The following is a 26913-nucleotide window of genomic DNA, read 5'->3' as shown; positions in this document are numbered from 1 at the left end:
TAATTGTACTATTTTTCTTAATACTTCGAATTCAAAAAATAAATCTAAATCATCAATATCGAATTAATTGTTATGCTTTTAGGAATATTCAAGATTAAGGCAATATTTTTTCAAATTTCCAACATCTAATGATCTTAGTTTTTATTGCCAAATAGAAAACCAAAAATATTTTCATATGCTTCGAATTGTTCAAATCTATTTTGAAGTAAAAAATTAGCCTTGTCTATTATGTATAAAAGTAATCAACTCTAAAGGACTCTTCAAAAGATTTTGAGATTTCATTATCAATATTCGCATCAAATTGTTACTTCCTATATATCACACATTTCTTACGAAATTCAGGTTCGATATTCATTTCAAGTGCAATTTGCTTGGTAGAAATCATAGCAGTTACAAATCCTTATTCTCTATATTTGTTAAAGAAAGAAATCAAACTTTTTTACTTTATAGAATTCTTTTTTAAACTTATATATAGTCTATTAGGTGTAACAAAAAATAGAGCCCCACAAATTTGGACCTAAAGCCATTGCTTTAGTTGTTTTACGGAATGGCCGCCCCTGTTGTCAACACCGCTACATATGCACACGGCACACGCTTAGAGGGTGTTTGGATTGGCTTATTTTAAGTGCTTATCGGCTTTTAAGCACTTTTTTTAGTTTGTGTGGTGTTTGACAATGATAAAAAGTGCTTAAAAGCACTTACTTATAGCCTTAAAAAGTACAAAAATAAGTCAAAAGCCAAAAGTTGGGTATTGCCAACTTATGGCTTTTGGCTTTTAGCTTAGGGAAAAAGGCCAAAATTGTACCTCTACCATTAAAAATATCCACGTTAATATCCCGTTCTACTTTCCGGCTAAAATAATACATGTCGTTACTAAAGTAGGAGAATTTGTACCTAAATCTAACGGACCTCCTACGTGGCAACCGGGACCCCCATAATAATGTGCCAACTAGGCTTTTTTTACCCGCCCCACTTTATAATAGCCCGCCCCGCCCCACTATATAATAACTCCCCCTCATAACAATTTCAGTCGAATAAAAATAGGGTTTAGGCACAAATTCCCCAAATTCTCTTTCTTCTCCTTTGCTCGACTCTATCCTCTCTCATCTTCATCAATGTCGCAGAGCAGTACTTCTTCTCAGAGAAGGTGTCGATGTGGTATTATTGCCAACCATTTCACATCAACCACTCCCTCTAACCCCGGTAGGAAATTTTACAAATGTGCACGCCCTAAGGTAAGGTGTCGATGTGGATTTGTCTAATCTTTATAATCTTTCTAGCTGTTTTGATTTGAAAAAAAATTGAATCTTTTAAATGTTTCTTTGGCAGAATAATTCATTTGGTTATTTCGAATGGGAAGATGAAATATCCGCGGATGGTTCCCAGCTTGAAAGAAGAGACTTGAAGTCGTCTTTGAATGCCGTTACGATTGAAAGAGACAAGTTCAGAGAAAAATTAATTGACATGGAAGCCATGAACAAATCTGAAGCTGCTAAAGTCAAAAAATTGGAAGAAAAAATTGTACAACTAATGATGGTGATAATTGGTTCTTGGGCAACGTTTGTTGGATTCTTTGCTGCCTGGATAATGAAGTAGATTTCATTATGGTTCTTCCTTGTTTAGTTAATTATCATTGCGTAGTTAATTGACATGTATTGTTTAGTTTGGTAGGGAATTAGTTAATTATCATTGTGTAGTCAATTAAGTAGATTTTCATGTAACTATTTTTTGGACTGAATTTTACCTTCTGTTTAGCTTCTGTTTTCTGTGTTTTTTGGACTGAACTAGTCACTTTTAGCTTCTGTTTTCTGTGGGAACATATTACCTCAAAGTCTTTGACCAAATTTACAACCTCAATGAGAACATATCAAAATAGTGAAATGAATATGACGGTTAATAACGGTTAGTAATAGTTAATCGAATTAGTAACACTAAATCAGCAGGTTAGTAGGTGTTAATCACATTCTGTTATAGCACCCATATGTGTTCAAATTTAACACAAATTGTTAATAACATTTACACAGCAGCAGGTTACTAAAATTTAACACAAATTTAACACAGCAGCAGGTTACTAACATTGACAGCAAAGGACAGTACAGAAAAGGGAACATAAGTTGTTAATAACATTTAACACAAATATTTAACATGTACCAACTGTTACTAACATTGACAGCAAATTAACAGCTAACTGTTACTAACATTGATACCAACTGTTTTAACATGTACCACACCAACTGTCATAACATTCATAACACCAACAAACATTAAACACTAACTGTTACTAACATTGACAACAAACTAATAACACAAACTATTTTAATTACATCAACCATCAAAAAAGAGATGCAACCAGCAAAAAAATATACCGTCATAGCAGTAATTACATCAACCAGCAAAGGATAACAATAGTATTGTCATAGCAGTAATTACAAGCCTTCTAAACTTCAAATTCACAAAAACTTCCACTACACAAAAAAGTTGTCCACCTATAGTTCAAGTCACATTAGTTTTGTGACTTGCCATTACTCTTTCTTGTCTTCAACTTGGCCATCTTCTCAAGCTGGTTTCCTGTTATAGCTTTCTTTCTCACACCAGATGAGTCACCAACAAAATTGATGGTCCTTGTTATAACCGGTATGGTTCCTTGCTGTCTCATAAGCAGTCTTATCCTTTCTTAAGAGAAACTCCTTGACCTAATTTCTGGGGCAGAATTTGATTCAAAATTAGAAAACTCAAAATCTGGTGGGACAGTGTTGTTGGGAGGTTTCCTTTGCACTGATGGAGTTGGCATAAACTGAAAGTTTGAGTCTTGTATTGGATGACTTGACTGACTTGCTTGACTTAACAGTGGTGCTGAAAGTTCTATGTCCTCCTCAGCTGGTATATTTGCAGCAAGTGGTGACATGAGTTGTTCATCATTACTGTCGTGAGTTGTTAAACATCTTTGCCTCTTTGTTTGCTTGCCCTTTGTCTTACTTGCCATTGGTTGCTTTCCCTTAGAATTCTATTTAACAAATAGGTAAGAGTAAATAGGTAAATAAAATAGGTAAATAGGTGAATAAAATAGACAGTATTGAAAAAAAAGTATTACCTTTGCTCAGCCCCTAGCATTGTGTCCAAGATGACCACATGTGGAACACTTCATTATCCTCCCCTTCCTGGACTGCATCCATTCACCTTGTCTGTTGACTGTTTCATTTTTTTTCTCTTGTTCTTTTGACTTTAGGCATGCCAACCATCTTAAGAAATTCTGGTGGTTCCATTGCATGAGATGCTTCAACCTTCCAGAATTTTTCTCCTCTCACTAGTTGAAGTTTATGTGAATATGCTAGGAGATAGGCCTCTTTGGAGTACCACCAGTGTATTTCAGTCAAAGGATTCATTTTGCTGTGTTGCATTGCTTTGATTGCATGAGGACAAGGGATTCCATTAAGGTCCCATGTCCTACATGTGCATCTCTTGTTGACCATATTCACTGTGTGTCTGTCACCATCTTCACTTACTTCATACCCTTCTTGACCATTGGAATGAACATGACACTTGTTTGCAATCTTCAAGTATTGGCTATACAGTTGCATTGTTTGGGGACTGAAGTCATTACTCCATGACATCACATCAGATTCATGTTCCCTTAGCATGTTCATAACCTTTACTCTAATATCCTCAAGCATCTTGATAGTTGGCTTTAATCTTGCTTCCTTGATCCATGAATTGAAGGACTCAGTTAGGTTGTTGTCCACTGAGTAGTTCTTGCAAACAGTGTCAAAGTATGCTCTACTCCAACTTTCAGGTAGGTACTTCATCAAATCTTCAACGGCCTCCTTACCATCTTCATCCACCTGTGCCATATTCCTTAATTGATCTTTAAAATCTTCCTCATATGTGCTCCATGTAGCCCATCATAATTACTTCTTATATTCCCCATGTCCCCATCTTTTGCATCAATTTGCCTCTATGTGTCTTACACAATATCTATGGTGTGCTTCAGGAAGAACCAAGTGGACTGAATCAATCAAACTCCATGTCACTTTGGTCTCTTTATCAACAACAGCCCAAGCTAAGGGATAAAAGTGCCTCATGGAGTCTTGAGCAACAGCTACTAACAATTGACCCTTGCATTTTCCTTTCAAAAAGGTTCCATCAAGCCAATGAATGGTCTCAACCCACTCTTAAACCCCATTTTCAATGCATGAAAACATATGTACATTCTTAGGAATCTTCTTTTACCTTCACTAAGTGCATCCTCTGAAATATTAATCACCACATCTGTTCCTGGATTACTAGCCTTAATTCATTAGCATAAGCCTCAAGTTTGTTGTACTCATCTGCAAAACTACCCTCCATTTTCTCCAATATCATTCTCTTGGCTCTCTTACACTTTGAATGACTAACATTGATGTTAAATGCGGCTTTTACACTTGCCATCATCTCCTTAATATCTTAGGATTATCTTGAAGCCCTCTCTTAAAGTAAGCAGCTATGGTTTTTGCATTTACCTTATGGTTATCATATGCAGTATTACACTTATGTTCTTCCTTTAAAGTCTTGAATTTAACGTCGGGACCTTTAAAGTCTTTGGAAATATGACAGACAAATGGGCAGTCTTCATCTAAACATCTGTACCTAAGCTTTTGGGGGCAACTCTTAAGTTGTTTTAACCCATAACCATTAGCAAGAGAATATATGTTGATGAATTTTCTAGCTTCTGGAATGTCTTTGAATGTCATGGACTTGTGTAACTCCTTAAAATCAGTCAACTTATCAGATATCTTCCTCTCTTTTTGTGTATGCAGTCTTTCTAATGAATCAGATTCACTATCAGAATTATCTGAAGAATCAGAAGAGTGACAGCCATGTTCTTCGCTGTCATCTGAACTACAGTCAGTAGCAACATCAAGTTCTATTATGTTTGACTCAATGTGCTGGACTATATTATGAATATTAATACTTAACTCACACTCATCTACAGCAAAGAAGTCAATAACATTAAACTGATCACTAACCAAAGACAGTAGACTCCTAACACCTTGATCACTTTCTATTTCATAATATCTACCACTAGGTCCATTTACAATTACTTGTTGAACTCCAATAAACCCCAACTAAGAAGTAAATTCATTTACTGAATAGTTATAAGACAATTGGTCAGAGTTAAAACCTTTAACAATGTGCACAAGCTTCTTTGAGTATAAGACTTGTGGATTATATATCCAATCACCACCATAATGAAAGATCAGATCCAATAAGACCATTGCATATAAGCTGCAGAATAAGAAAGGGAAAAAATTAACAAAAAAGTAACATTACAACCTATATAATATGCTGACAAAGTGGACCATACAATAAAGACATAAGAACCACATAAAGTGAAGACAAAGATACAAAAACAAACAAAAAAAATAGTGGGTTGCCACACATGAAGACACAACTACAATAAACAAAGAGATGATGGGGGACGAAGTATATAAACAAAAAAAAAAAAAAAGATTCTGACCCACTTGTCTCTTAACTCAACGCATGTGTATAAGAAATAGGGGACCAAGCACCCAAAATAAGAGCATCAAAGAAACAGATCCAACACAAAGGGACCCCTTTTCTGTCAAATACCATATATGTAGGACCACAAAAATTGAAACTCTAAACTGAAACAAAAAGAAAATACTAGATAGAGATGATTCCAATACAAAATACAAACCCTAAACCACCAGTAATAAAGACCAAAACAAGAAAAATAAATTTAGGGTTAAATCGAGTATGAACAGACCACATGCAAACAAAAACAACAAAAATCAGACACACCTCTTAACTAAAAAAATATATATCTACATGAATCAGTCAAAACCCTAGTCAAAGAAACAAAAAATCAAAACTAAATGCAACGATATGCTTCCGTCCATACCAAAAACAAATCAAAGAAATGACGATTTACTAATTTTCACAAGGAAATAGGTACCTTTGTATGCATCCACGATGAAGACGATAAAGACGATTTTTACAGTGAAGAGAGAAGGTGAGAGATTTTTCTGTAAATGAAGGTGAAAGGTTTTGACCGGGGTTGGGAATATTTTACTAGGCTAATTAACAAATTAAAAGTGGGGCGGGGCGGGTCATTATAAAGTGGGACGGGTTATAAAAAGGTGGGCGGGTAAAAAAAGTCTAGTTGGCACATTATTATGGGGGACCCGGTTGCCACGTAGGAGATCCGTTAGATTTAGGTACAAATTCTCCTACTTTAGTAACGGCATGTATTATTTTAGCCGAAAAGTAGAACGGGGTATTAAGGTGAATAATTTTCAATAGTAGAGATACAAATTTGACCTTTTCTTTATATAAGGCAATCCAAACACACTCTTATACTCATCCGGTCTTCAAATCCACAACTACAACAATAAAAACCCTTCGTTTTCAATTTAAACCACCATTATTCTGACGTTACCAGTCAAAATCCATTTCTCAATCAACACAACAATGTCATCCTACGGCAACAGAGCAACTTATTCTCCTTCAGCACCACCTCTCTCCGGCCCAAACGAGCCCCCAGTAGCCCATCCCTATCATCCTCCTCCTTCTCCTTCTTCGGGAAATTACCCAAATTACCCTCAGTCTCAGCAGCCCCAGCCACAGAGTAGTGGTTATGAATATGGGCCTACTTCTTCTTCTTCTTCTTCTTATGGTTATAATTACCAGCAGCCTACTCCAAATTATGCAACTTTTCCTCCTGGCACTGACCCACAAATTATTCAGAGCTTCCAGATGGTGGACAGGGACCAAAGTGGATTTGTTGAAGAGAAGGAGTTACAACAGGCTCTTTCTTCGGGTTACCAAAGGTTTAGTCTTAGGACTATTCGTTTGCTCATCTTTCTCTTCAAAAATCCCTCTGACCAGTTCCCACGCATTGGTAAGCTTCTTTTTTTTCCCCTTCTTGGGTTTCTTATTTGGTCATTTTTTTAAAAATAAGTTTGCCTTTTTGCCATGCTTTTAGTTGTGGGGTTCTTTATCCAGATATATTTAGCTATGTTTTTTGCACAATTTCTCCAAGTATGCTTTTGGATTACCCCTCCTTTCCAATTTGTTCCCTATAGTTTGATTCAACACTAAGTTTAAGAACAAAATGAGGATTTTTAAAACTTGTGGTTTTAAACATGTCATAACTTTTGGAATGTGTGGTCTTAAATGCCATAACATTAGTGTCTCATTGACTTTAAAATGGGAATTTTAAAGTTAGATGTTTCCGGATATAGAAATTGTATCAATCTTTTGGAACGTATGCATAGGGAAATAGTGCCAACAAATTGGAGCAGAGGGAGATGTTTTTCTTTTAAAGAACGTTTGGCACATTAATTTTCCCAAAAAACAATCAGTTAGCTGAAGGGGTGGTTGGAGGATTTTCTTTCTGAGAAAAGCTCTTTTTCTACCCACTAAGCAGTCCGATATCTTTAAAAAAAATACAGCTGCGCAAACATATATCTTTTTTGAAAATATGCAAAAAGTTTCTCAAAAAGTTGTCCAAACGGCTTGGCAAGAGTTAGTTCAATTTTTACTCTTTTTTTTTTTTTGAATTTAGGTCTTCGCTTTTTGCTATTAGTCTAATCACTTCGTAGTTCGTATATAACTTTTCCTTTCTATCAATGTAGTTCAAATTCACAATGGTGATTTTGTTGTTCTGATAAGAACTAATGAGTAGAATATATGGCTTGTATTTTGCTTTGCTTCTAAAAAAAATTGTGGGTGTTAGCTATATGACATTGCTGTCTACTTTTGTTGCTCCAAATATTGTTTTTGCTATATCTTATTTAATTGAGCTTTGCCATGTATTGCTGAACAGGACCAAAGGAATTTGCTGCACTATGGAGTTGTCTTGGTCAATGGAGGGTACACAGTTCAATTGCTTTCTACTTTAGGTTTTTATTTAAGTATTAACAGTCAAGAAATTAGAGTATCAAAACCTTTATCAGGAAAAAAAAAAGATATCAGAAATGGAGGTTGACATGAGTAGTAGCAGGCTGTAGAGGATGGAGGGGTGGGAGGGGATTGAGGAGGGGGGGGGGGGGGAATGACACTAAATAAATTATATGCAGCCCAATAAGTCCTTGTCCTGGGGTAATTTTCTAGGTTTTCGACGCCTATGGAACATTAGGGAGAGAAGCTACTGCAGTATAGAAAGTGGTTGGTAAACATTTTGGACAATTTGGAGAGAAAGAAATTATAGATATTCTGAGAACAGACATTCATCTTTATCATGCGTAAAAATTAAAGCTTTACAGTTCTCGTTCTCATAGTGTAACTTGAAAGATGCTCATAGTGTGGATGTTTTTGTGGACTTACTATGGATGAGTTTAGGAATTCTTTTTTGCCTCCAAAAGAATTATGGAGGAGAATATTAACAATTAAATAATTATGGAGCGCAGTATTGAGGATAACATAGTGGCTGATATACCATTGTGCCTCCCTCTCACCTTACCACTGTCTTCCGTTTTTGTTTCCAAAATCATTTTTACCGCTTTGCAAATTATAATTACTGCCTCTGACATTGATCCTCTTGTTTGTAGGCAATATTTGAGAGATTTGATAGAGATCGAAGTGGGAAGATTGATGCAACAGAACTAAGGGATGCTCTCTACAGTCTTGGATACATGGTGCCACCTTCTGTTCTTGAAGTTTTGATCTCCAGATATACTGATGGAAGCAGTCGGAGGCCTGAACTATGTTTTGATAGCTTTGTCGAGTAAGCCTCATAATGCAATAAACCTTTTCATCGAATAGATAGGTTCTCAAGTTGGCTATGTTCTGAACATTATGTTTTAATGATGCAGATGTGGGATGATTGTGAAGGTAAAATAACTGATCTCTTTCTATAAATACTTTGCTACTTGATATCTCAATTTCTGTAATACATCTGCCTGGCTTTTATATATTTCTTTCCTCATTTTAGTCATTGGTCTGACATTACCCTCATTAGCTAGGGGGTGCTAGAACATCAGAATCTTAAGCTACTTTTTTTTTTTATAAAGATGAATCTTAAGCTACTATATGAGTTGCATACACTAAAATTGCTGCACCCCTATGTGTACTGTTCTTTGAAATTGCCCCTTTGCAGAAAGTGATACCAACTTCCCCCTATTAGAGTTTCCTCGAGAAACACAAATCTACTTTAGGCATGTAAACAACATACAAGGAAGTATAATGTATCCCAAAACGTCTAGAACATAGTTATAAGTAGACACATGTAACTTGAACTATACTTTGTTAAGAACCGCAATAAACACATGATGGAATCATCAAATATAGTATCAATCAAGCTACTCAATTTGTTAGCCGAAACTTAAAATACGCCAATACAAGCATCAGGTTGTCCTTGCATGTGCAGGTTGGAAAGCATATAAATAAAGCGTACTTAAAATCTGAGATCTTATCATTCTGTCCAAAAACATACATACTTCTGAGAAATCATGCTAGTAATGAGAAATCAATTAAAGATAGGTTTCTACTCATCTCTAAGCTCGAATAGTTGCTGGTATTTACTACAACTAGTCAATCCAATCACTTCCTTGCGTTATTGAGTGAAAAGCATGAGGAATTAACATGTTCCCATCATTGGGGTTGATAATCATGTTTAACCCTTGCTTATAATTTTAACCCTAATTTACTGAATTGAAGAATCCCCGTCGCTTAATTTCCTAATAAAAGAAATCAAATTTTAGGAGTTCAATCCTTACCTCTGACTTGAAAATCCTTGATCAACATTGGGTCAACTCAAATTCTACTCTCCAATATTCCCTTGGCTGCTTACATTTGAAAGGGGTATAATGTGTACGGTTAAAATATGAGAAAGCTGTATATCCTGGGCTACATCCATCTTCAGCTTCTCAGAAGAACCTTGAGGATTGGATTCTGCCTCTTTTGCATGTCAAGTTACTCCTTGTCCACGAAGAAGTAAGCCCTTATCTGCCTCTCAGATAAATCTTTGTAACTGTCTTGTGTTTGCTAGCCTTTTCTAAAAGCATTAGTTACCTAGAACTCTTTTCATTTCAAGTAGAGAAAGGTGGAAAATAAATTCTAGGAGGGTGATCACTGAATGAAAAAGCGTGTAACGTCTATATAATATGTAAATGTAAATAAGAACGTGTATATCAACTAGCATAAAAGAGGATTCTGCACTATGGTATTTCACTAGGAGGGTGGTTAATGGAACTTCTAAAAATAGTTTGGAGTTGTATGTTGTCCATCTAAGAGGCAAGTTGATGAAGCTCTGGTATTGAATTTTGTCCTATCATGCTTAGTCCACCCCTAGATCTGCTCTTCTGTTAAGTAACCCTCTTCAGTTATGGAAAGCTTCTCAATATGCTTTCAGACCTTTCCACCTAGAAGGAACCTATGAATGAGAATTCTCTAGTATAACCTTATCTTCTGCCATGGCTACCAATCCTTAACAACTAACATGATACTGTTACTGTTTAGGATCCGCTATGAAGTCGAAAATTCAGTTTATCAATTTAAATGCTTCTCAAGATTTTCACCTTGTTCCTTTGTCCACACACCGTCACCTTAGCTTCTCCATTTTGCAATCATTAGTCTTCTTAGTACCGAAACTTCTCAAATCGACTTTTGGAAAACTGAATCATGGTGAATTCGTGTTTTGGGAAAGGAGAAAAAGGAAAAAAAAGAAAGAAGAAAAAGCAGAACAAAACAAAAGAGAAAAAAGAGGAATCTATGAGGACATTCAAGAAATGGTTCTCCTTTTATTTCAGCTACCTCACAAACCAAATTTCACAACAAATCTGTGGACAAGTTAGATTACCTTGCATTTTCTGAAGACAGTAAGTTCAGGATTGCTTGTTACGGTAGTCAATTATAGGCTTTTACCAGGCCTTAGTTATCAGATGTGAAGCTTGATCCTCGATGCAGGCCAGCATAAGTGAATGGTAATGGTAGAAAGTGCTATAGAGTAGGAATAAAAAGGTGTAGCATGTCATGGTTTATTAGAAGTAAATTAATGGCTATTGGGCTAGTAGTGGTGGTCTTGTAGGTGATGACGATTGAGATGTTGGGTTATCAAGAAACTAGCACTATAGTTTGCTGAACAGTGAGTAATGAGCAGATGATTGCTGAGAGGAAGGAGTTGGTTAATATAGGCTATGCAAAGAAATAGTTTGGTGGTTAATAGGCCAAAGAAGGTGATGTTTGAACAAGTATCCAAAGAAATAGTTTGGTGGTTAATAGGCCAAAGAAGGTGATGTTTGAATAAGTATCCTAAGGTAATTGTACCATTGGAGGAAATGCATTGCCATTACAAAACATTAGCTTTCTGTGGTCGGGATTCTTTGTTATTTGTCTGAGAATAAAAATAATGGTAGAAGGTGCAATGGAGTAGGAACAATAGGATGTAGCATGGAACTGTGTATAAGAAGTAAATTAATTGTCTTATCAGAACAATAGGAACATTGTATTGTGCATTATTCGGATACAGTAGGAACAGCGTATTGTGCATTATTTGAGCAAATATGTAATAATCTTTATTAATCTTCCAGATTTTCTTTTGAATTTTATGTTATATTATTGATTTTTATCCTTTATTTTGTGTAGATTCTTTTTTGTTTCAAAAATTAAAATAAATCGATCTCGAAAGGCTAATTCCTTGCCCAAGAAGAGTGAAGCTCCTCCCTTTCTCCTTTTGCCCTTAAAAACATTGATGTGAATTATGTACTTCCTCAGATCATAGACATTTGACAGGTTTATGAAGGTAAAATGCACATTTCTCAAGTCGGTCAGAGTATGTCTACCTGTTGATCATAGGGATCTTGGGAATAGGTTGTGCATTGAGAACTTCTCTGAGTTTCAGAATATATTTTAAAATGGTTACATATCAGAAACATAGAAATCATCCAGATGGTAATAGATATAGTGTGCCTTTTCTGATATATTGCCTTAAAAAAAAGAAATGAATTGAGGTGGAATTCAACTTCAATATAATATTGGGCAAAGGGTCAAAATTACCCCTCTACTATTGTTTATTGGTTACTTGTGCCACCCGTTACAGTTTTCGTCCATTCTTGTCCCTACGTTAATAAAGTTTGAAAAAATACCCCTAACCCTAACGTTTTGACACTGTGGCAGCTGACCCCTCAATTTTTTCCATGTCAGCTGCCAAGTCATTAATTAACCTACCCCTTTTCTTATTAAAATATTATCATCTTCTTCTCCCTCAAACTCCCTCGCCTTCCAACTTTACCAATAGCCATTATCCCCATCCAAAATCCACTGCTCCTCACACTCTATGATCATTTAAAAACACCAAACAAAGAACCAATTTACTCTTAAGGCCGCAAGTGCTTAACTAAAGAAACAGAAATTAATAGAAAACAATAATAGCTTGCACCGTCATATATCTTTTCGAACAATAAATAGTTATTTGCAGCTGACTCGATCAATAGGATAAAACTCACTTTAAACAAATTGAAACTTGATACATTACATAGTACAAAAATTTAACGCCGGAGAATTGCCGACTGAATAATCTTTAATTATTTGCAAGTAAAACCCACAAAAATTGTTCATAGCTTTAGTAGAAAGACAACACAACGAGAATTGGCCACCACAATTCGTACATATCTGTACATTAAAATCATAGACGATAATTTTTGTGGTTGTTACTCGATCACCGGCAATATACTGGTGGTGGAGCTGCTTCTACCCCTTTTTCTTATGTTTGTACAGATCTATGTATGTGTGCGTGTTTTCCCCTGACTTTGGCATTTTGTCGAGCACCTGGCATGGTCAACTCTGCAGAATTTGTTTTTTCAGATTCGAGAAGATTGGCCCGTTGTTGTTGTCGTTTGAGGTGTTGGGAGCAATGTCCTCATCAGCAGAAATCATTTCGCGTTGGTTTTGGTCGATTTGGACGGCCGGAACTCCATTTCCGGCCACATGGTGCTCATCGGAGAGTTGCAGAGGTTTGGGGATGACGATTGGCACGGTAGAATGGCCTGAAATTTGGTGGAATGGTCTGGTACCACTCTTTCTCCGCTGAAGCTTTTTGAGGCTTTTCCACCGGAGGTGATGGCTGCTCGGTTAGTGGCGGTGATGACGACAATGATATCGGTGGTGAAGGCTCTTGTTATTCGTTGAGCTCAACTGAAATGGGGTCGTTTTAACTTGGTGGGGTTAATTAATGACTTGACAGCTGACATAGAAAAAATTGAGGGGGTCAGCTGCCACAGTGTCAAAACGTTAGGGTAAGGGGTAATTTTTAAAACTTCATTAACGGTAGGGACAAGAATGGACGAAAAGTGTAACGGGTGGCACAAGTAACCAATAAATAATAGTAGAGGGACAATTTTGACCCTTTTCCCTATAATATTTGCACACATCACATGGAATTCTTTTTAAATTTGTCAACAGTAAGTATTTTGCCTTCATGTTACTGTCTCTGAATCCTTCTGTTTTTGCATTTTCAGGGCTTGACTGAAAAGTTCAAGGAGAAAGACACACGTTATACCGGCTCGGCAAAACTGACCTATGATGAGTTCATGTCCATGATCCTACCTTTTATTGTGTCATACTAGGATGTTAGAGATTCAGTTTTTATTTTATTTTATTTTATTTATTATTTGACACGTTTTCCGGTTTTGGAGGGGATGTCGAAAGTTGGCATTGTATATGTACAATCTCGTCTGTACAAGTTTTTTCATATCTATTCTTCTTCAATTGTATTTTGATCATCTCTTTATTCTTCGACTGGTATATTAGAAGGTGTGTTGTTCAAGTATGGTTGTGTATATAAGTAGCGCGATAAATATTTGGGATTTGGGGAATCAAAAGAAGTTAATCTCCTCGTTTGCAAAAATGTGGTTCAGTTGGTATTCAAGTGCTGGCTGCAGCTGCCTCGAGAGGAATTGAACAGAATAACGAAATTTTGTATGTATTACTGCAAGACTTGTAATATAGTGATATTGGCCAAAAGGATTATAATCATGTTGCCAAATGCAAGTCATTGTCCGGATATCAACACAATCTGATATCATTGATCCAAAAAGAATATTCTGTAGAGAGTGCCAAAGAGTTAAATAACTCAGGTCCATATGTCATTCTTGGTGAATATTGCAGATAGCAGCATTAATACTTTTACAATCAAACTCCATTGTCTTCATCCAATTCTCAAAATCTCCAATTTCCTGCGCCAAAATAGTGCATTGAAGCTACTGATATATATATATCTCAACTATGTATCTGCGGAATTGGATAATACCAACAGACAGCATATCAATACAAAAATTCACACTTTCCACTGTATAGAAGCATCTCATTTTGCTACACCTCACCAACATTCGGTCAAAAGGAGAATCTAATAGCCAGGTCTTTCACATAACAAAAGGTTCACAATGCTTGGACCAAAAAGCAAAACTAAAGTATTTTCACAGGATCTGGCTTACCTAGGGCAGTGGATCATGAAAAATAGGAAATTGTCGGAGTTAAATTGGGTTTCTAACAACCATGGCTATGACATTTTATCTGAGCGAAGAGCAACTAACAAATATGCTTCTACTATTACATAATTAAACTTCTGTAATATATGAACATATGCAAGGATTGTGAACTTCTCAATAAGTGAAGACTAAGATTGATAAACTATGCCAAGTCAACTAAATAGAAGATCATGAATGAATCACTGAGGTTTCATTTAATTCTAATTTCCATCTTGAAGTATACCAGTGGAATGGAACTTTAGCAAAGTAAATGTGATTACAAATTCAAATTCTATCCACAAAAGACCAGCATGTATGGCCACAAAATTATAGGCTTCTATTCAGATTTCCCATTTTTCCTTTTTCTATTTTGGTTACTTTACTCTTCCTAAAAAGTAGTCCAAAAGAACTACTATGCTCAAGCCTCGAACAGTTCTATAATTACAAGTGAACAAACTAGTTCTACTAATATAAGGCGAATTTACTTTGGCTGGGACTTCATCAGAATATTCAATCTTTTCTTTTTTGATAATGGGTGGTGTCTTGCTCACCAGCACCAGGTACTTGCTAACTCCCACCAGCAAGTAACGGTAACTCTACCCACCAAGGCCTAAGACACATGCAAAGCAATCACCTAGCACTTTGTTGTCTCTGTTAGCGCGTACAATATTCAATCTTGAAAACATAAAGGCAAGTAAAGTGAAAGAAAACTGCAATTGGAAATTAAGACTTCAAAAAGCAAATCACTCATTGAGGTGTTATTTGATTTTAATTTCCTTCGTGAAGTTATACCAGTGGGATGGAATTTTAGCAAAGTAAATGTAACAAAAAATTCGAATTCCATCCCCCAAAGATCAGCATGTATGACCACAAAATTAGACATCTCTTAGGGTTGCCCGCCCTTCCTTTTTTTTGGTTATGTTACTTTCCTCAAATAATAGTCCAAAAGAACTACTATGCTCAAGCCACAAACAGTTCTATAATAATAAGTGAACATACTACTACAACAACAACAAACCCAGTGAAATCCCACATGTGAGGTCCGGGGAGGCTAGTGTGTACGCAGTCGATACCCCTAACTTGAGAAAGTAGAGAGACGACCTCGGCTCAGAAAAATAAGTGAACATACTAGTTCTACCAAAACAAGGTGCCATTTATTTTGGCTGGCTGTTTTAGGTTAGAAGCTACATTTTTTTCTTTTTCTTTTTTCAATACTGAGTACTTGTTGCCCTCCACTAGAAGCTACATATTCATCAGAAGAATTCAATCTTGAAAACTATAAACACAAATAAAATTGAAACAAAAATGCAATTGGAAACTAAGACAACACACATAGCAATATGGACTGACCTTAATTGCAGTATTAATGGAGTGAGAAGCAGCAAGCCACTGATCAGTTAGCTTCCCAAATTGCAAAATATTTGCAGCCAAAGCTCGAATTTCTATTTCAATTCTCTTTTGCATTACAAAAGATTCTTGCACTTCTCTATTAACTGAGTCCACCAACAGCTCTGAAACCCGTCTCGCACTTCGAATTGCATCCTTCTTCGCCTTCTCTGTACCAAAATTTCAAGAAAACCATAACCCAATTTATAAAATCCGAACTTTCAATTACCCAATTGAGAAAAAAAAATCCAAAAATGCCCCAAAAAATATTTTAAAAAAAATGGAACCGAATTGTGTGACTGACCGGTGGAATCACGGAGCTTGAGAGAGGAAAAATGGTGAAGGTTGATGAATTGAATGAGTGAAGCTTCTAAGCCATGAGCAGAATCTCCTTGTTTTGACCGATCCATCTCCTAAGCACACTGCAATTGCAGCTCTAGATTGTATATGCTTTAAATTCTCAGAAGTTTGCTAAACTCCGAATTGAGTCTTATAGTTTTCAGAATGTGAACATGTGGTCCAAAGTTAATTAAGGAGCAATTTGTACGGGTGGAAAACCAAAGTATTTATCCAATGCTAAACTTGTTATATATACGGAAAAAGGTCAAATATACTCCTGCACTGTCAGAAAAGGTTTAAATATATTATACTATTTGTTCAAGTTTATCCCCTTTTCGTTAAGTTTGTCCAAAGTGGACATCCAACCTTACATGACACTGACATTTGATAAGGTGGATGCCATATGGCTTGCCACCTCAGCTCCCCTAACCCATTATACCCCTCCCTTCTATTTTTTTCCACCACTAAAATTTTCTTCCCCTTCACCACTACTACCATCATTACCGCTACTAGGGGTGTACAAAGAAAACTGATAAATTGCACCAAACCGATAATCCGAATCAAACCAAAAAAAAAATTTCGATCATGGTTGGTTTGGTGTTGGAAAAAAATCGACTATAATTGGCTTGGTTTTAACTAAAAAAAGTCATACCGAAACCAAACCCAACCTGACTTACATTTATACAATTTTTAATCATATTTTATACATATAGATATTTATTGTAATATTTCTTAAAGTTTTGAATGGTCCAATAAATTTTATAGTCCATAAAGATAGTAATTCAAATAAACTTCAAATCAATACTAATGCTAACAAAGGAAATTCAATTCAACACTAGAAATGGCAATACTGTTGGATATCTATTTTTTTAGTTTTGCATTGATTTATAATGAAAATGCATAACTTAGTTTATCTTTTTCTTTAGTGCTTAGTTGTATAATTAAATGTACTTATTTAGCATGACCTATATACTAGTTTTAGATTATGTTAATTTTTATGATGGCCTTTTAGTTAGTAATATTTTCTTTATGGATGTTATTATCTTTGTTATTGAATATTTTAGTACAATGCTATGACTCATCTCATATTGTTGTGTTATTTGTCTTGAAAAATACAGGCAAAATACATAAGTTAGCACCTGAACTACGGACTAATTACCTATTACACACTTTTTTTGGGCGAAAATAATATTACAGACCTTTTAAAAGTGTATCTAATACACACCTCCTTTGACCAGGACTCAACATGTGTATACACCATGATAGAAGCGCGTCTATCAATATAAATACTGTCTAATTAAATATTTAATGCCACATGTCAACAAATCCCTCATCTTCCCCGCCCTTCCCATGTCTCTTCCGCCGCCACCCCCCCTCCCCCCCTTCTCTTATTTTTCTTTCTCCCCTTTCTCTTCATTTTCTTTCTCAAAATCATTACCTCTGATTTCCTCTTAAATAAATATTTTGCATAAGTCTCAGGCTTCCAATCTCTTTCCTTCTTTAGCCTTATTTTTGATATGTTTGATTTCAGTCACCTTCAATAAAATTTTGTCTTCAACGCAATTTTTTCTATTAATATAACTTTTTTTTCTTGTGAATAATTTCTGCTACATCTATTGTGTGCATCTGCTTTTTCCTTTGATTTTGTGGTTATCTATCTCAGATTTAGGATTCTTAGCTTCTGACGTTGAAGAGGAAGTTGAATTTTTTATTCTAAAAGTTGGTGGTGGCGGCGCCAACTATGGGGATGACAAACAAAATTTTTGGGAGAGAGCTATAAATAAAAATAGCCAGTTATATCTTTGTTGATGTAGATAAGCTTCAGTAAATATGGTACCCGAGGAGTTGTAGAGAGAAGGCTGTTTTTTTTTCTATTTTCGATTACCTTTGCCATTGTTGCGTTTTCTTTTAGCAATGGCCTTGTTGAGGTGGTGATACGGTGGTGTGGCCATGGCTAATTGGCTTTTGATGCTTTTATTTCTTTTTGGGATTAAATCATTTGGGGTCCTAATTTTTGGGTTGAATTGTGTTGTGACGACCCGACCCGTCCTCACGTGAGTTACCGCCCCGTTTTCCCCATTTTCTACTTCTTTATGCTTCATTATAAGAGTCTTGTGTGAACGAGTTGATTTGGATTGGTTTTAGAAGGAAATGAGACACTTAGTCTCTTTAAGGAAGGTTTGGTTTGGAAAAGTCAACCGGATGTTGACTTATGAGTTAGAGGGCTCGTACGTGATTTTCGGTGATTCGGTTAGCTTCGGGGGATGATTTGTGACCTAGGAGCGTGATCGGAAGTGATTTTGGAGGTCCGGTGTAGAATTAGGCTTGAATTGGCGAAGTTAGTATTTTGGCGAATTTCGGTTGATAGGTGAGATTTTGACGAAGGTCGGAATGGAATTCCGAGAGTTGTTGTAGCTTCGTTAGGTGATTTGGGATGTGTGTGTAAAATTTTCTGAAATTCGAGAAGTGGGCCCGGGGCTCGGGTTTTGCAAATTTCATGATTTTCGATGTTTTTCGATTGGGTTATGTTCCCTTAGCCTATTGTGACGTATTCGTTGTGGTTTTGGTCAAATTCGACGCGCGAGGAGGCCGATTTGCGAGGCAAGGGCATAGCGAGCTAGGATTTTGGCCGGCTTGAGGTGAGTAATGATAGTAAATGATATCCTGAGGGTTTGAAACCCCGGATTTGCACAACGTAGTGCTATATTGAGGTGAAACACGCGCTTAATGACGAGCGCGAGGTTGTTTACTATTGGGGATTCTAACTTGGTCCGTCCCGACTTATGTTTTTACCGCGTATTTGATTGAGATGTGTTTATTATTAACATGACTTGGGCCTATTGCCATAATTTGGGCTTCATGCCGACTACTTGAATCCTTCGTGGACTTTTATCACTGTTTCCTCACTATTTTGATATACTACTTGAACTCAGTCTTGTTGAATATACTGTTTTACAAACTCAGCCGCTTTAATTGAACTCTGAGACTTAAATGATAATTCCACTGTTGTTTGGGCTGAGCACTACTATTTTATTGATGCCCGAGGGGCTTATGATGCTTTTTCTGGACTGAGTGAGGCCGATGGCCATATGTGAGGATATGTTGAGTGATGTGAGGAGGCTTTCAGGCCTTATGAGTGATGTGAGAAGGCTTTCAAGCCTTATGAGTGATGTGATAAGGCTTTCAGGCCTTATAAGTGGTGTGAGAAGGCTTTCAGGCCTTATGAGCAATGTGAGAAGGCTTTCAGGCCTTATGTTGATATAGCGCTTGGGCCGTAAGGGGCCCCTCTGGAGTCTGCACACCCACAGTGAGCGCGGGTACCCATATGATCTGAGAGTGAGCCCGAGGGGCTGATATTTTGCTGAGTGACTGATGCTGAGCCCGAGGGGCTGATACTGTTCTGAGCGATTGATACTGGGCCCGAGGGGCAGATTTCTACTCACTATTTATTGTTGTTTTACCTGATTTACCTGTTTTTTAAAGGAGATTTCATTTGACTCTTTACTGTTTTACTGCGTTATGTGATTTACTGCCTGATATAGAATTTCCTTGTGCACTTATGTGTTTTCATGCCTTCGGTTATTATTTATTATTATTACTCACTGGGTCGGAGTACTCACATTACTCCCTACACCATGTGTGCAGATTCAGGCATAGCAGAGTCCGCACCTGAGCGCTGATTCCTTCCAGACCAGGCAGCGATTTGGAGTTACGAGGTAGCTGTTGACGTCCGCAGCCCCTTGTTTCCCCTATCCTCTATCATTTATGTTCTCTTCAGACTATTGTATCGGATATTACACTTTGTAGACTGGTAGAAAACTCTGTAGTAGCTCATGACTTGTGACACCCCGGTTTAGGCTGTATCGGGATGGTTTCCCCTTGTTATTATCGTTGTTCCCGCGCGTATGGTTATCTTAAACATGTGTTAGAATTGTTAATGTTAATTAATTACTGTAAAAGGGGTCTTTGCGTTGTGCTGGCTGGCCTTGTCTTCACGAGAGGCGCCATCACAACCGGGTTCGGGAGTTGGGTCGTGACAAGTTGGTATCAGAGCCTAGGTTACTAGGTCTCACGAGTCATGAGCTGGTTTAGTAGAGTCTCGTGGATCGGTACGGAGACGTCTGTACTTATCCTCGGGAGGCTGCAGAACCTTTAGGAAAACTTCACATTCTTGAAATTCTTGTCGTGCGAACTTGTTGATCCGAGTACTAAACTTCTCTTTATTCTATTCTCTCACAGATGGTGAGGACTCGCGCTACCGGACGTGGCGGACGACCACCAGTGCCACCCACTGAGGCCACCAGAGGCCGTGGACGCGGTCGTGGCCGTGGTAGAGGCAGGGCAGCAGGGGCAGCGCCTGTTGATCCACCAGTTGCCCCAGCTCAGGATCAGGCTCCAGCAGCACCAGTTCAGGCACCAGCTGTGCCCATCGTGATTCCGGGTCTTCAGGAGGCCTTGGCTCAGATTTTGACAGTTTGCACCGGCCTGGCTCAGGCAGTTTCAGCCACCACAGCAGTAGCTACTTCGCAGGCTGGGGGAGGCAATCAGACCCCCGCTGCTCGCACACCTGAGCAGGTAGTGCAGGGATTACAGACTCCAGAGGCACCTCCAGCTCAGCCAGTTGCACCAGTGCAGGAGTTCAGGGTTCCAGCTATGCCTGAGGATGAGCAGCGTCGTCTTGAGAGGTTTGGTAGACTCCAGCCTCCGACATCAGTGGTGCTGAGGGCGAGGATGCCCAGGGTTTTCTTGACAGATGTCAGCGGATGCTCTGTACGACAGGGATTCTCGAGTCTAGTGGTGTGGCTTTTACCACCTTTCAGTTTACTGGGGCTTCCTTCACTTGGTGGGAGGCGTATGAGAGGCGTAGGCTGACTGGTGCAGCACCTTTGACTTGGCAAGAGTTCTCCACTCTCTTCTTGGAGAAGTATGTACCGCATTCCCGCAGAGAGGAGCTACGCAGGCAGTTTGAGTGGCTACGGCAGGGAGATATGACTGTGTCTCAGTATGAGATGAGGTTTTCAGAGCTGGCTCGTCATGCCGTTTGGATGGTTCCGACTGATCGCGAGCGTATCAGGAGATTTGTTGATGGCCTTAACTACCATCTCCGTGTTCTTATGACTAGAGAGAGAGTATTGGGTGCTACATTCGAGGAGGTGGTTGATATAGCTCGAGAGATTGAGGCGGTTCGCCGTCAGGATCGAGAGGAGAGGGAGGCCAAGAGGCCTCGAGGTTCTGGCAGTTACAGTGGCGCTCCTTCGAGGGGCCAGTTCCAGCATGGTAGGGGTCGTTCTTTCAGGCCCGCTCAGTCGGCTCGTCCCGAGTATCGTGGGGCATCTTCAGGTCGTGGTTATCATGGTTCTCAGCAGGGTCAGCTTTCACTCAGCGCTCTTCCAGCACAGAGTTCATCTCGTGCCCCGTCTGCTCAGGGTTCTTCTAGGCCGAGTGCGTCAGCTAGTCACTCCGGCGCGAGGGGTTCCCTTCAGTCCCATTCTCCAGCACCTGGGAGTTGTTATGAGTGTGGAGAGTTTGGACATATGTGGAGGTAGTGTCCTCGTCGTGCTGCTAGCTCATCTCAGCAGAGGGGTCAGCCCTCGTCTTCTGGTCCAGTTTCTTCAGCACCCGCCCCGCCAGCTAGGGGTGAGGGTCAGGCAGCCAGGGGTCGCCCCAGAGGTGGAGGTCGATCAGGCGGTGGTCAGGCTCGTTTTTATGCTCTTCAGGGCAGGACAGATGCCATTGCTTCGGATGCTGTCATTACAGGTATTATTTCAGTCTGCCACAGAGATGCCTCAGTCTTATTTGATCCCGGTTCCACCTATTCTTATGTGTCCTCATATTTTGCTCATCATTTGGGTACGTCCCGAGGGTGTCTTGCTTTACCTGTTCATGTATCTACCCCGGTGGGCGATACTATTGTTGTAGACCATGTGTACCGGTCATGTTTGGTGACTATTGGGGGTCTGGAGACCCGAGTTGATCTATTGCTATTGAGCATGGTGGATTTTGATGTCATTTTGGGCATGGACTGGTTATCTCCGTGTCATGCTATTCTAGACTGTCATGCTAAGACAGTCACTTTGGCTATACCGGGTGTACCGAGGATCGAGTGGCGTGGTGTGACTGATTATGTTCCTAGTAGGGTGATTTCATTCTTAAAGGCCCAGCGTATGGTTGGGAAGGGTTGCCTTTCATATTTGGCGTTCGTGAGGGATGTTGGAGCCGAGACTCCTAGCATTGATTCTGTCCCAGTTGTGAGGGAGTTTCCCGATGTATTTCCTGCAGACCTGCCGGGCATGCCCCCGGACAGGGATATTGATTTTGGTATTGACCTGGTGCCGGGCACTCAGCCCATTTCCATTCCGCCATATCGTATGGCACCAGCGGAGTTGAAAGAATTGAAGGATCAGCTTCAGGAACTCCTAGATAAGGGGTTCATTCGGCCTAGTGTGTCACCGTGGGGTGCACCGGTTCTGTTTGTGAAGAAGAAGGATGGCACCATGAGAATGTGCATTGACTACAGGCAATTGAACAAAGTAACAGTGAAGAACAAGTATCCCCTGCCTCACATTGATGATTTATTTGACCAGCTTCAGGGAGCGAGGGTGTTCTCCAAGATTGATCTCCGTTCGGGCTATCACCAGTTGAAGATCAGGGATTCAGATATTATTAAGACTGCTTTCAGGACTAGATATGGGCACTATGAGTTTCTTGTTATGTCTTTTGGGCTGACTAATGCCCCAGCAGCGTTCATGCATTTGATGAACAGTGTATTTCGGCCTTATCTGGATTCGTTCGTTATTGTTTTTATTGATGATATTCTGGTGTACTCGCGTAGTCAGGAGGAGCACGCGCATCATTTGCGAGTTGTATTGCAGAGATTGAGGGAGGAGAAGCTTTATGCAAAGTTCTCCAAGTGTGAGTTCTGGCTCAGTTCAGTGGCTTTCTTGGGGCACGTGGTGTCCAGCGAGGGTATTCAGGTCGACCCGAAGAAGATAGAGGCGGTTCAGAGTTGGCCTAGACCGACCTCAGCCACAGAGATTCGTAGTTTCCTTGGTTTGGCAGGTTATTATCGCTGGTTTGTTCAGGGATTTTCCTCTATTGCATCGCCCTTGACCAAGTTGACTCAGAAGGGTGCTCCATTTGTATGGTCGGACGAGTGCGAGGAGAGCTTTCAGAAGCTCAAGACAGCTTTGACCACAGCTCCAGTATTGGTTTTGCCATCAGCTTCAGGTTCTTATACTGTATATTGTGATGCTTCGAGAGTTGGGATTGGATGTGTATTGATGCAGGAGGGTAGAGTTATTGCATATGCTTCTCGCCAGTTGAAGCCCCATGAGAAGAACTACCCTGTTCATGATTTGGAGTTGGCTGCTATAGTTCATGCTTTGAAGATTTGGAGGCACTACTTGTATGGCGTATCTTGTGAGGTATTCATCGATCATCGCAGTCTTCAGCATTTGTTCAAGCAAAAGGATCTTAATTTGAGGAAGCGGAGGTGGCTAGAGTTACTTAAGGATTATGACATCACAATTCTGTATCACCCGGGGAAGGCCAATGTAGTGGCCGATGCTTTGAGCCGAAAGGCAGTTAGTATGGGGAGTTTGGCGTACATTCTAGTTGGGGAGAGAGCCTTTGTAGTTGATATTCAAGCCTTGGCCAATCGATTGGTGAGACTAGATATTTTGGAGCCTAGTCGAGTGTTAGCTTGTGTGGTTTCTCGGTCTTCCTTATATAATCGTATCAGAGAGCGCCAGTATGATGATCCACATTTGCTTGTCCTCAAGGACAGGGTGCAGCATGATGATGCCAGGGATGTGACCATTGGTGATGATGGTGTGTTGAGGATGCAGGGCCAGATCTGCGTGCCCACTGTGGATGGGCTTCGGGAGTTGATATTTGAGGAGGCCCATAGCTCGTGGTATTCCATTCATCCAGGTGCCGCGAAGATGTATCAAGATTTGAGGCAACACTACTGGTGGAGGAGAATGAAGAAAGATATTGTGGGATTTGTGGCTCGGTGTTTCAATTGTCAACAGGTGAAATATGAGCATCAGAGACCTGGTGGATTGCTTCAGTAGATAGATATCCCCGAGTGGAAGTGGGAGTGGATTACTATGGACTTTGTTGTTGGACTTCCTCGGACTTTGAGGAAATTTGATGCTATTTGGGTGATTGTTGATCGGCTGACCAAGTCCGTGCACTTCATTCCTGTGTGTACTACCTATTCTTCAGAGCGGCTAGCAGGGATTTATATTCGGGAGATTGTTCGGTTGCACGGTGTTCCGGTTTCTATCATCTCAGATAGAGGTACTCAGTTTACTTTGCAGTTTTGGAGAGCCGTGCAGAGAGAGTTGGGTACTCAAGTGGAGTTGAGCACAGCGTTTCATCCTCAGACGGACGGACAGTCCGAGCGTACCATTCAGATATTGGAGGACATGTTGCGTGCCTGTGTTATTGATTTTGGGGGTTCTTGGGATGAGTTTTTGCCGCTTGCAGAGTTTGCCTACAACAACAGTTATCAATCGAGCATTCAGATGGCTCCGTATAAGGCGTTGTATTGGAGGTGGTGTAGATCTCCAGTTGGTTGGTTCGAGCCCGGCGAGGCTAGGCTATTGGGGCAGAGTTGGTTCAGGATGCCTTGGAGAAGGTGCAGCTGATTCAGGAGAGGCTTCGTACAGCACAGTCGCGTCAGAAGAGTTATGCGGACCGGAAGGTTCGAGATGTGTCTTATATGGTTGGTGAGAAGGTCTTGCTGAAGGTTTCTCCCATGAAGGGTGTTATGCGGTTTGGAAAGAAAGGGAAGTTGAGTCCGCGGTTTATTGGGCCTTTTGAGGTACTTAGGAGGATTGGGGAGGTGTCTTATGAGCTTGCCCTACCACCCAGCTTGTCGGGCGTGCATCCAGTTTTTCCTGTTTCTATGCTCCGGAAGTATATTGGAGACCCGTCCCATGTTCTATATTTCAGTACAGTTCAGTTGGAGGGTGATTTGACTTATGATGTAGAGCCATCAACCATTTTGGATCGTCAGGTTCGGAAGTTGAGGTCAAAGGATGTTGCTTCGGTGAAAGTGCAGTGGAGAGGTCGGCCCGCGGAGGAGGCTACCTGGGAGACCGAGCGGGAGATGTGGAACAGATATCCTCACCTGTTTGAGGCTTCAGGTATGTTTCTTTACCCGCTCGAGGACGAGCGTTCGTTTTATTTGGGGAGGATGTGACGACCCGACCCGTCGTCACGTGAGTTACCGCGCCGTTTTTCCCATTTTCTGCTTCTTTATGATTCATTATAAGAGTCTTGTGTGAACGAGTTGATTTGGATTGGTTTTAGAAGGAAATGAGACACTTAGTCTCTTTAAGCAAGGTTTGGTTTGGAAAAGTCAATCGGATGTTGACTTATGAGTTAGAGGGCTCGGATGTGATTTCCGGTGATTCGTTTAGCTTCGGGGGATGATTTGTGACTTAGGAGCGTGATCAAAAGTGATTTTGGAGGTCCGGTGTAGAATTAGGCTTGAATTGGCGAAGTTAGTATTTTGGCGAATTCCGGTTGATAGGTGAGATTTTGATCCAAGGGTCGGAATGGAATTCCGAGAGGTGCTGTAGCTTCATTTGGTGATTTGGGATGTGTGTGCAAAATTTTAAGTCATTTGGAGGTGTTTTGGTTGGGTTTTTGATCAAATGTGTGCTTTGGAAGTTTTAGAAGAACTTAGGCTTAAATCCCATGTAATTTGATGGTTTTGGTGTTGTTTGTGGTGTTTTGATGATTGGAGCAAGTTCGAATGATGTTTTAGGACGGATTGGCACTTTTGGTTGAGGTCCCGGGGGCCTCGGGCTGATTTCGGATGGCCATCTGGATGAATTTTGGACTTGTGTTGTTGCTGAGTTTTGCTGGTTCTGGTATTTCCGCATCTGCGAAAATAGGACCGAAGATGCAGTCTCGCAGATGCGGTGAGGGGCATCGCAGGTGCGGATTTTTTCTATTGGGGGATTTCCGCAGAAGCGGATGATTTTCCGCAGAAGCGGAGTCCGCAGATGCGGACCTTGGCCGCAGAAGTGGTCCTGGCTAATAGTGGAACTCCGCAGGAGCGGAATAATTTCCGCAAAAGCGGAAACCGCAGAAGCGGTTTATTGATCGCAGAAGCGAAAATGTCTGGACAGAAAAGGGTTCTGAAGTTTCATTATATTCCGCGAGCTAAGGTATTTTTCCACCATTTTTGAACATCCTTGAGAGCTTTTGGACGAGAATTAAAGGGAATTTCGACTGGGATTGATTGGAGGTGAGTTCTATGACCTAAATACATGATTTAATGGTAGAATCAACCTAGAAATTCATGAAAATTTATCAAAAAGGGGGAAGAACTAGGGCTTGAGTTTTTGTATTTCAAATTGGGTTTTGATGGGTCATTTGAGCTCGGATTTGGGAGTTCTTGAAATGCATAGACTCGTGGTGAGATAAGGAATCCGTTGATGTAAAATTTGCTGGAATTCGAGAAGTGGGCCCGGGGCTCGGGTTTCACAAATTTCATGATTTTCGATGTTTTTCGATTTTTTTCAATCGGGTTATGTTCCCTTAGCCTATTGTGATGTATTCATTGTGGTTTTGATCAGATTCGACACGCGAGGAGGCCGATTTGAGAGGCAAGGGCATAGCGAGCTAGGATTTTGGCAGGCTTGAGGTGAGTAATGATAGTAAATGATATCCTGAGGGTTTAAAACCCCGGATTTGCACAACGTAG

The 26913-nt window shown here is 39.8% G+C and overlaps 2 protein-coding genes across 3 annotated transcripts; one reads left to right on the top strand and one right to left on the bottom strand.

Annotated features, from left to right (window-relative positions):
- Positions 1–6371: 6371 nt before the first annotated feature.
- On the top strand, positions 6372–13726 carry LOC109215330 (probable calcium-binding protein CML48). 2 transcript variants are annotated; one of them, XR_002066337.1, is made up of 6 exons: positions 6372–6898; positions 7826–7872; positions 8550–8725; positions 8814–8832; positions 12802–13232; positions 13455–13540. XR_002066337.1 is itself a non-coding variant. In XM_019379372.1 (5 exons), exons 1-5 carry the CDS (start codon positions 6469–6471, stop codon positions 13560–13562), a joined length of 780 nt encoding a protein of 259 aa, XP_019234917.1. In that variant the 5' UTR covers positions 6372–6468; the 3' UTR covers positions 13563–13726. The 2 variants fall into 2 exon arrangements, 1 of the variants encoding a protein (XP_019234917.1); XM_019379372.1 differs by lacking the exon at positions 12802–13232 and having other exon boundaries at positions 13455–13726.
- A 166-nt stretch (positions 13727–13892) lies between these two features.
- Positions 13893–16319, bottom strand: LOC109215332 (biogenesis of lysosome-related organelles complex 1 subunit 1). Its single transcript, XM_019379373.1, has 3 exons — positions 16153–16319; positions 15813–16018; positions 13893–14171 (listed from the first exon to the last, which is right to left on the bottom strand). The coding sequence occupies exons 1-3, from the start codon at positions 16256–16258 to the stop codon at positions 14082–14084; spliced, it is 402 nt and encodes a 133-aa protein (XP_019234918.1). The 5' UTR covers positions 16259–16319; the 3' UTR covers positions 13893–14081.
- Positions 16320–26913: the final 10594 nt, after the last annotated feature.

This window comes from Nicotiana attenuata, unplaced genomic scaffold (assembly GCF_001879085.1).
Source record: "Nicotiana attenuata strain UT unplaced genomic scaffold, NIATTr2, whole genome shotgun sequence".
Taxonomy (NCBI): Eukaryota; Viridiplantae; Streptophyta; class Magnoliopsida; order Solanales; family Solanaceae; genus Nicotiana; species Nicotiana attenuata.
The sequence above is the reverse complement of the archived record's forward strand: the minus strand, read 5'-3'. Positions and strand labels throughout refer to the sequence as shown.

Coding starts and splice junctions, on each gene's coding strand:
- LOC109215330 (XM_019379372.1), top strand. CDS start 6,469: ATGTCATCCTACGGCAACAGAGCAACTTATTCTCCTTCAGCACCACCT. Junction 6,899..7,825: donor TGACCAGTTCCCACGCATTG/GTAAGCTTCTTT, acceptor ATTGCTGAACAG/GACCAAAGGAATTTGCTGCA. Junction 7,873..8,549: donor GTTGTCTTGGTCAATGGAGG/GTACACAGTTCA, acceptor TCTTGTTTGTAG/GCAATATTTGAGAGATTTGA.
- LOC109215332 (XM_019379373.1), bottom strand. CDS start 16,258: ATGGATCGGTCAAAACAAGGAGATTCTGCTCATGGCTTAGAAGCTTCA. Junction 16,019..16,152: donor CAAGCTCCGTGATTCCACCG/GTCAGTCACACA, acceptor ATTTTGGTACAG/AGAAGGCGAAGAAGGATGCA. Junction 14,172..15,812: donor CCATTAATACTGCAATTAAG/GTCAGTCCATAT, acceptor ATTTTGGCGCAG/GAAATTGGAGATTTTGAGAA.